The sequence below is a fragment of the Hibiscus syriacus genome, unplaced genomic scaffold (genome assembly GCF_006381635.1).
Source record: "Hibiscus syriacus cultivar Baekdansim isolate YM2019G1 unplaced genomic scaffold, ASM638163v2 tig00112523_pilon, whole genome shotgun sequence".
In the NCBI taxonomy this organism is placed as follows: Eukaryota; Viridiplantae; Streptophyta; class Magnoliopsida; order Malvales; family Malvaceae; genus Hibiscus; species Hibiscus syriacus.
In genome coordinates this window covers 990,497-1,000,621 of record NW_024063355.1, presented here as the reverse complement: position 1 = coordinate 1,000,621, position 10,125 = coordinate 990,497, and the positions used below count along the sequence as shown (strand labels likewise).

The window sequence follows — 10,125 nt, the reverse complement described above, 5'->3', positions numbered from 1 at the left end:
TAAAATAATTTTTCGATTATAAAGTGTTGCATTGTTGAGTTCCTCAACTATAAAAAGTTACAAAATGATCATTAGACTATTTATTATATTCTAAACTCGTCCTTTTTCGTTAAAAATTGAACGATATTCTGAGTTGAACGTTAACTTGTTGACCGTGATGTGATAAAATTTGATTCCAAAATCTCAAACGACTATCATATCTCAATCATCATGTTAACATCCAGCTTAAACAACCAATAATTTTTTAATAGAAAATGACGAGTTTAAAACATAATGAATAATCAAGTGACTATTTTATGACTTTTAATAGTCGATAAACTTAATAAAATAGTATCTTATAATGAGGACCATTTGGGTTCTTTACCCTAAAATTTATAAAAACATGCTATCAACGTTTCTGTTTTCCCATTAAGTTATCTTACAATTTCTCCCAACTGTAGTAGTTGACTTTCCAAAGTAAAATTAGTTTAACATTGAATATTAAAGTATTTTGAGAAGTGCTTTTTAATTATTTAACTTCAAATCAAGTATTTAATATTATTATTAAAAATATTTTTTTTAGATAAATTACACTTTGACATTATCTCCCGTTAATAAGATATCAACCAAAAGTATTTTCCAAAGTTGATCCTTCATAAACAATGGGCATCAAAAGGGTTATGAATGTTTTTAGAGGTAATAAAGTTGATTGAGCTCACACATAATTATTTCTGTATTAGAGATAATTTTCTGGGCAGAAGAGATTATTAATAGTTTAGTTGTTGCATAAAACTAGTTTTTTTATTAAAAATTATAAAGGAAGAGAGAAAAGAAAAGAAGAGTTCAATCCAATACTGTTTTCCTCATTGACATGCTTACTCTTGATGAATCCAATTAAGGCACCAACATGACAATGATTAGAGCAATTACATTATTAATCATTGCAGTTATTATTAATGACTCCATCGTTATTCATACGCAGAGATTAAAGGGTCTAGCCAATTGTAGGAGTATACACAACCAGCCCCTTTTCATCGACCCAAATCCGGACCCTATTGGTCCTGTAGTCCAAAGTCATCGGAGATCCATCCCGCCCCACCGTGACTTTCAGATTAGGATTCTCGCTTTCGATCGTCTTCTTCGCGCTCTCTCCATCTTCGCCCACCAACTCCGGCCACAACTTCTTCTCTGTTCTCAAATTCGAAGGACTCATTACTCAAACTCAATTAAACTGAATCCCTTCCAGAGAAGAAAAAAAAAGCAACACATAAACTGCTCAATACTTACCTGCAGATGCAGTTGCAGTTGCAGTTGCAGCAGACTCAGACATATTGCTTTCTTTTTCACTTTCTCTCCTCCGGAGCTGATTGATTGGATCGGTGAGTGAGTTCGGACTTCACTGGTAGTCTTTAAATAGACTTGGATTTGGTAATTTGGAAAGCGCACAAAATAAGGAAAAATATTAAACATATACATAGTGGAGTTGATGGTCCCGACAGCTGGCCGATATCTTTTAATACTCGTAAAAATATCGCCACCGTACCTTTTGTCCATGCTGCTTTTACATGATTGGTTTTTCTTAAATTACAAAAATATACTCATTAAATGTTGTTAAATTATTATTTTTTATCCGTTAATTTTATTAAAAATAAAGCTTTATAATCATAAACTTAAACTAAACACATAATAATAAAGGTAATTTTTTACACATGAAAAAATTAATTACTTGAGATCACAAAGATCATACAAAGAAAATATTAAAAAATATAGTCAAATAAATTTGGATAAAAATTAGATACGAACAGATATGATTTCATCGACAAAATAACTACAAAAGGGGATAAAACTATTAAAAGACAATCGACAAATCGTAAACAATTGAGCGACATTAAAATACTATCCACAACGTAAATCGTGTATCTATATTTAATCCGAGGGTCAAAGCATGTAAGATTATCATGATAACAAATAAAGCGTTATCTTGATCAGTTGTGACGATGTCAAATCCAAACATAAAAAAAGAATAAATGAAAATAACGGTCGAATGATAAAAAAACATGTCATAAAAACAAAGAAAAACATATTATAAAAGCATAAGAATATATGTCATAAAGACATCATTATTAAAAATAAAAAACAAATATACACTATAATAAAACAAAGAAAAAACAATGAATATCGGTGATCGACGATTAACACTAAGATTAAAGTCATCATCGTTCTGAAAGATGAAAAAGAAAAAAAAAGACTAACTATGACTAAAGGAAAAGTTATTTATTGAATTTTTAAAAATTATAATATGTATATTAAATATTAAATTTTGTTATAAAATACATATAATGCACTAATTGTTAATTATCGTTAGATGAGATAATGCTAGGGAATATTTCCATTAACCCTTTAATTGTTTGTTTTTATAAACTTTTTAATATTTTAAATAATAGTTTTAAAATAAAAAATTTTATAATTTGTTTTTAAGATTATAATTTATAAAATTTTAAAATAAAATAAAAGAATTCAACCATTATAAAGTTCTACTTTTCCCAACATCAAAATATAGCGTATTGATATTTAAGATATGATAAAGTTAAAAGTGATGGAATGCGAATCAATTTGCACGTTCATAAAAGTGTGTGCCGTTGCATTGGGTGAACATATTCCCTTTCATCCAACCCAAAAATGGGGTATTTTGATTTAATAACGAAATTAAAAAACTAACATCAACTTGAAATATTTTGAACATGCCTTCACAATGAAACCGAATATGGACGAACTACCTATCGGAAATGAAGAAATAGAGAATCGAAATTCCGGCGGAACTAGAAAAGAAATACATGTATAACTTGACCTGTTGCGATAAGTGTTGAATTTGTATGTACAAAACGCCTGATAAGACCATCGTGTATCTGTAGCATCATTAACTGTTTTGCTCCGGGATATTCGTCATTGGTTTTTCATCATCGGGGAGTTCAGGGGGTGCATCGGTTGATCGAGTGCGTTCCGATGGGATACTGATATCCGAATGTGGGTCAAAATCCATCTGTATGATGTACAGATTAATTGATCAGATGACACAGAGCAGAGTGACAGCCGGAGAAATCGGTTTCAATATCAGTCGGACTTCGGTTATATTATCGAGCCTTATATAATACACAACTATCGAAACCTAAACCATGTAAGAAGAGCTACACAATGTTAACCATTGTGAACATGTCAATACCATTAGGTTGCATAACAGTACCGTATGATAAGAGATTCACCTAGGAGGGAATTTGCTATCGGCATGAGCTTCGACTCGAAGCCACCACACCAAAACTCGACGTCCGCAGCTTCCGAGTGGTTCCATCATCGAATGGTCTTTAATCAAACCCAACGGATTGTCGATATCACCATCCAACGTATCGATATCCTTGATCCAATCCGGGTTTTCTCCCCCATCTTTCCAAAGCAACCTCGAATTCAAAACAAATCCGGACCACTCGAACTTCCTAGGTGACACGGTTGCTCTATCACCAATATGAACACCAGTTTTCCCTGCATGCCATCCGATCAACATGCCGGGTGCGTTACAGATCGGTCCTTGAACCGGAAATAGATAATTGTCCTCTTCATTGTTCTTTCGGTCAGCCGTCTCATCGGCATTAGCCGTCTTTACAAGCATTCCAATTGAAACTGCCCCAAACCATTTCAAGTTTTGGATTTCATCGAACAATTCCATGTTATGCACATTACTATCATCAGCAAACATAACAATTCCATCCAATTTCATGTCTCTTACTATTCTTCTCCAGAATAAACACAGAAATTGAATTAATTCTAAATTTCTAATAACCTTAATTCCAAAATGCACAAATTAAAAATTAAATAAACGATTTACCTTAAAGCACGAAGGCTCATTTGGGACTCCTATTCGGCTCGTTCGTCCCAGGAATTGGGCATCCGCTGATTGAACCCGGCATGGATGGTTTGCAAACCGGATTTCGCTATGAGCTACGCCATTTCGTTGCTGACTCCGCCGGCTTCCACCACGATCCAAACCAGGCTGTACGGGACCAGCATTAACGAGTGCATCAAGCGGTTTTCCCGGTTATCGACTCTCGGGTGTATACGAGAGTGAGAAGGAAAGCTATGGTGAAGAAGGAAATGAAAGCGAGAAGCCATAACTTGCTGGAACTTCCTTGTTTTTGGATGTAAGGATGGAGGAGAATTAGCTTGGTATTGCTGGTATTGTTCTTCATTTTTTTAACGAGTTTTCACTTGAAAATCTGAAAAATGTTTGATTTAAACAAAAAGATGTACATAAGGTAACATCATGGTGGTTCAGATAACCTAATATTAAATATTCTAGAAACCAAACTTTACCTTAAAAGGCCATCTTTTAAAAGCTGTTGGCTTTGTTTCCATGCAATTTCTATACGTTGGTTCGGTATTTTTTTATGTACACGTAGGGCGAAGTTAAAAATTAGGTAAAATGATATCCCAAGTCCCGTACTTTAAAAAAGGTTCATGTAAAAAAAATCTAATTTAATCTTTTTTATCAACGTTTTTGTTATTGACCAACAATTTTGTCAATCCTCGTTAACATGACATACCAAACAGATCAACACCCTCAATTTAATGCAGTGTTTTGAAAATCGGATCGGACCAGTCGGTTCATCCGGGAACCGTTGTCTAATTTGGTTCAATCTAGACCGGTTGAATCGTTACTAGTGAACCGGCCGGAACCGTTGAACCGTTCAAACCGGTCCGACTGAAAACCAGGAAAAACCGGAAAAAACCGCCAATTTTATTTTATTTTTTTAAAATTAAACCAAACGACGTCGTTTGTTAAACAAGCCAAGTCGAACTCGAGTATTGCTGAGCTCGACTTGAACTTGAAAAATTTAAAAGTAAGCTCAACTCGACTCAAACTCACGAGCTAAAAATTATCAAGTTCAACTCGAAGTCGAAATATAATATTGAAACTTGAACTCGAAAAGGCTTGAACTAAAAAAAAATTAGAAGCTCGATTGAAGCCTAAAATTCGAGCTTGATTGAAGTGAAAGAATAGCCCACTCAATGCTCACCAAAAGGCTCCATGATTTTGAATGTCAAATTACATATATTATTTATAGAAGTTAGTTGGGATGATCTTCTATGTTTCTTAGCTATGTGGAATTGTTTTTAAAAAAAATTAAACCAAACAATATCACTTTATTATGATTTTTTTAGCCCCAAATTTATTTTTTAATTATAGTTATATAATTATATTTATTATTTAATATGTTTTACCTAAATATTATGTTGTAGTTAATTTGAATCATTTTGTTTCACTTGATTTTATGGTTTTTAACTTATATATGTTATGACTTGCTTTGAATATGAATTGTGATATAAAAAATTATTTTTTATTAAATATTTTTGGTATTTTTATTTAATTTTTTAAATAATTATGACGTCGTCCGGTCGGACCGATTGAACCAGTGAACCGGTAGCATGACCGGTTCACTAATCAGTCCGATTCGCTAATCAGTCCGGTTCTAAAAACCATGATTTAATGTTAACCGGATGTTTATTGAGTTTATAAACCAAAACTGAACTAAACTCAAAGCATTAAATGGAAGGCCAAATCAGCATTAAACGGAGGGTGTTGGTCTTCTTGACGTATCATGTCGGTAGAAATAATGAACATGTTGGTATGATAGAAGATGTTGGTTAAAGAGTTAAATTAGATTTTTTTGAGTTGGAGCATCATATTAATAAAAAAATAATACAATAATTATATTAATTTTTTATAAAAAAAAAATAAGGGCTTCGCGTACCCATATATTTAATTTGATCGATAATTTAAACAATCAAATTATAAAATTGACTTGATAATTGCAAAATTAAATTTAAATGATTTTTAGATCGAATTTAATTAAATTAACAATCAAAATCTTAAAGTGTAATTAATAAATTAATTTTGGTGAATAATGGTGAAACAATGTGGTTGGAAGGTGAGGGTTGGGGACTATCGTTTGCGACGCAATAACTAATTACAAGCCAAAAGTCGTTTTTTTCATCAATTTCAGGTTTAGTTTTAAAGAAACCTTTATCAATATAAAATTGGATTTCTTAAATAATTAGTTACCCTTGAAGTTGACCATTCACCTGCTTTCAGATTCCCTTTCGAAGAAACAAGGCATTAAGATGGAATTAAAGTTGCATAATCAAATAACGAAAATTTGGTGAATATTTCTTTTGGATGGGTTCTGCCGTCTGACAAACAAATTATTTTGAGTTCTTATCATTGTTTGAATGAAAAATCCCAGACTTGTTTATGATAAGAAGCTCTTGACTGTAATTAAATAATTTAAGTAAGTTATTAAAATTGAAAATAAACAATGACATGACAAAATTTAGAAAAAAAAGATATTTTAGGAATTCTTCTTACGAGTCCTTTATGTTCTCCAACTGAAAACTTTAGATTTAATATTATTTTCGTACGAGTATTTTAGTGGCTATTGTCTCTAATTTTCTATCCATATTTTGATATTTTGTACGATTGATTTGTTCTGTTATTAATGAAATGCAGTTGCTATCGTTAAAAAATATATATTTAATACAAATGTGAAAGAGTCAAAACATCTCCATTCCTCATCTTCAAGAGAGATGGAAGTGAAAGGGCAGTAAGAGCAGACATTAAAGGAAACAGCAGACGAGGTTATTCTTGATAAGTAGAGGCTCGGGCTTTGTTGCCTTTTCAACAGCTGAAGAAGCATCTCCAGATGTATGATATTTTTTTGTTTTCCTTTTCCCATGGTCTTTTAACAGATTTTCTCTCTTCTTTTCTATTGATTTGTTCCTGACATTGGTCCTGTGTTGTAGCTCGTGGAGATGAATGGTAAAACTTTAGTTAGCCAAAAAATTTCATGCCAATGCTTTATCCCGGGAAGAAGAATCAACGCCAAGGAATGCGAAGATCAGGATGTGCCCCGATGCAAAAAAACACTTCCCATGAGGCAGCCAAAGGTTTATGGGTTTCCTTTCTAAAACTGCATATCGATATTGTATCTTACATTCTCACTGCGACATCTATGTATTGATGCTCTCTATTGATCGGAGTCCACTGACCAGCGAACAGGCGATCAATCGTCACTCGTCAGAATAGCGAACATGCAAACCACCGGAACAACAGATAAACAGCTCACAATAAGCGCTCAATCTGCAGGAGAAAAGTAAAGTGGAGAAAAGAACGTTTGGGCCGCTCCTCTCTCTGGGTTTTTTATAGCCCATGATAGGCCTAACAAACTGACAATCTTTCTCAGTCTGCTAAGCCTAACGGGCTGTTATAACAAGCTAACCCACTGACTTCAACCACTTAAAGCGACAGAAGAAATTGAATTGACTTTTAGTTTTGACAAAAATGCACCAGAGGTCATGAACTTTTGAAAATAACCAATATGTTCATCATATTTTTTTTCTCTCAACGTGGTACTCCAACTCAGAAAATAAACTTAATGTGATCATTTGACCAACGATTTTTTGTCGTTGACCATTACAATGTTGACGTGATAATTCACAGTGTTGATATAACAGTCCACGATGCTGACATGACAGTCCACAATGACAAATTAATATGGCGGATGACATGACAGATTGATTATATTGGTAAATCAAACACAACTTATAGACTGTCACATTAACACTGTGAATTGATACGTCAGTATTGTAATGGTTAAAGACGAAAAAGGTTGGTCAAAGGACCACATTAGATTTGTTTTATGAGTTAGAGAGACACATTGTGACAAAAAAATATGATGGTCACATTGATTCCCCCCGAAGTATAAGAACTTCTGATGTCTTTTTTGCCTTTAGTTTTTAACATGAATCAAACGATCTTAATGATTAAAGAATTATTATTATCATTTGTCATTTGAAATTGAGTAGGACGTCTGTAAGTGTGTATTCTTTGTCTAATAATTAAGACTTAATGATATTTCAAACAAATATTATCCTGTATTTAGTTCGTATTAGTAAAAAAACTTTTAGTTTCTACGTACCGTTATCCTCCATGTTACAACATGTCCGATGCTCCTGGACGCATGCTTCCAGTTTCTTGGTACCGACAGGGTTGGACTAAAGGGATCTGACGGTGGCGGTTCTTCCATGAACAGGCCTAACCATCAAGGTTGTTCAATTCTCATTAAGACTAATATCCAACTTGTACTCTTGTAATCTCTTATAATAATTAGGGTAAACTATACGGGAGACCACTGAACTTTTTTTTCATATTGATCACTGAAGTTTCGATTTGATCAATCAAGCCACCCAACTATTTAAATGATTCAATCAAGTTACTGGTCATTAATTTTTAACGGAAGTGGTGACGTGACAATTAATAAATTGACATAATTATATATTTGATACTTAATATTTACACATTCTATCAATTTAATCACTATTTTAATTAAATTAAATAAATTTAACACTCTAATATGATAGTGTCACTTGTCATTAATTGATTGGAGGGTTATTTTAATTAATTTTAATATTTGGTGACAAAGAAAACTCATTTTAGAGCCTTTTCCATTGGACCAAGTAATCTATTTAGTTATAAGTTGCACAATATTTTATATATCCACTGTCGCATCTTTGTCAGTCAAAATTATGTATTTAATTTACGATGATAATTGTAAACTCATATTGTAATTTTGAATATTTTTACTTTTTAATAAGACTATAGGCTTCTATTAAAAAAATGTAAAGTTAACTGTCAGAACTGAGAATGAGTATTCGATCGAGTGGAGTAAAAAAATTAAGTTAATCAAATTGGTGAATCATACTTTATCATTCAAACTATATTTGACTTTTTTCAAGTCAAGTTGAATTTATGAAATTCGAGTCGAGTTGATTCGAGTTGCTTGAGTATCTATTCAAATTCAATAGTAATTATTTATAATATTATGATATGAACTTGTTCCAATGTATCGACTTTCTCTAACCATATAAGATATACATATATTTTTATATTCATTTTCACTTTATAATATTATTTAATAAATAAAAAACCAACTAAATAATTAATATATTTATAATAGCCTTTTTTAAAAGAATTTATTTTGAGGATAAAGTATTAATAGAAATATAAAGGGCTGAAGAAATTAATGAGAAAAATAATTTGCAAAAAAAATACAATTGACCGATCAAATTGAATAGAATATAAAATTAAGGGATAAAATTGGAAAAAGAGTAAATTTATTATTAAAAATAATAATTGAAGTTACATATATTTTCCCCTTATTTTTCTAAAGTCGCTGTTTTCTTCTTCGTTAAATAAAATTAGAATTAAATTCAAAATCTTTTCAAAATATATTCATTATTATCTTATTAACGAACTCATTAAAAATCCTAATTTATCGTAACATATAGAGCTTATATTGATACCAAATACTCAAAACCCTAATTTTACTCTCTATTTTGTCGAAGAACGTAAATTTGAGTGTACATGGTTCTTTAATTTATTAATTTAAAATAAATATAAATAATTTAGGAATAATATCGGAGGAGAAATAATAATTAATATTAGAACACGCGGTTCACACGTCCACATCATTTTGTTGACTTTGAATACAAGACTGTCCCATCCATCGGCAATGATCTGCATAAACCCATGCTTTGTTGAATTTTCACGGATTAAATACTTTCGTATAATATATTGATCCAGGATTATGATCTTTCTTGTGATACCAAATGATTCTCTGCATGATACAAGCCACTTAATATATATATAAAATCACTTGGAGGTTTGATCCACCATTTATGGACGTGTTTTTTTATGAACAGTCTGCCTAGTGTTCCATGAGGAAACACTCTTGACGAAATAAAATTTAAAATTACAACATTTAGATGCACGATCCTAATCCTATTAAAAAAACATGTGTGACCAACTCCAATAAAATATGAAAGAAAAATCTTTATTTTATCATCCTAACCCTGTCAATTGAATGCATGTGTTTTATAGCCATAATTGAGGGTTATCGGCACGTCGGGCAACTTGCAGTAGCCCAACATGATTGACTCCAATAAAATATGAACATATTCTGTCCCTCTTAGCTCCACTGTTTTAGGCGCCTATAAATTAGGGTTCAAACCTCAATGGCAAAGCATCTCCAAAATCAATCA

At 31.9% G+C, this 10,125-nt stretch overlaps 2 protein-coding genes across 2 annotated transcripts; both read right to left on the bottom strand.

Moving 5' to 3' along the window:
• Nucleotides 1-821: 821 nt before the first annotated feature.
• Nucleotides 822-1,396, bottom strand: LOC120181446 (glu S.griseus protease inhibitor-like). The gene is made up of 2 exons (XM_039186570.1): nt 1,267-1,396; nt 822-1,167 (listed from the first exon to the last, which is right to left on the bottom strand). Exons 1-2 carry the CDS (start codon nt 1,307-1,309, stop codon nt 974-976), a joined length of 237 nt encoding a protein of 78 aa, XP_039042501.1. The 5' UTR covers nt 1,310-1,396; the 3' UTR covers nt 822-973.
• A 1,839-nt stretch (nt 1,397-3,235) lies between these two features.
• On the bottom strand, nt 3,236-4,217 carry LOC120181402 (beta-1,4-xylosyltransferase IRX14-like). The gene is made up of 3 exons (XM_039186535.1): nt 4,089-4,217; nt 3,954-4,021; nt 3,236-3,761 (listed from the first exon to the last, which is right to left on the bottom strand). The coding sequence occupies exons 1-3, from the start codon at nt 4,215-4,217 to the stop codon at nt 3,236-3,238; spliced, it is 723 nt and encodes a 240-aa protein (XP_039042466.1).
• Between the last annotated feature and the right edge of the window lie 5,908 nt (nt 4,218-10,125).

Bases quoted from the DNA above. Each gene is read 5' to 3' on its own strand.
- LOC120181402 (XM_039186535.1), bottom strand. From the start codon at position 4,217: ATGAAGAACAATACCAGCAATACCAAGCTAATTCTCCTCCATCCTTAC. The intron at 4,022-4,088 runs GTATACACCCGA...GGTCCCGTACAG, and splicing joins TAGCTTTCCTTCTCACTCTC to CCTGGTTTGGATCGTGGTGG. The intron at 3,762-3,953 runs GTTTGCAAACCA...ATTCTGGAGAAG, and splicing joins GTAGCTCATAGCGAAATCCG to AATAGTAAGAGACATGAAAT.
- LOC120181446 (XM_039186570.1), bottom strand. From the start codon at position 1,309: ATGTCTGAGTCTGCTGCAACTGCAACTGCAACTGCATCTGCAG. The intron at 1,168-1,266 runs GTAAGTATTGAG...ATTTGAGAACAG, and splicing joins AACTGCAACTGCATCTGCAG to AGAAGAAGTTGTGGCCGGAG.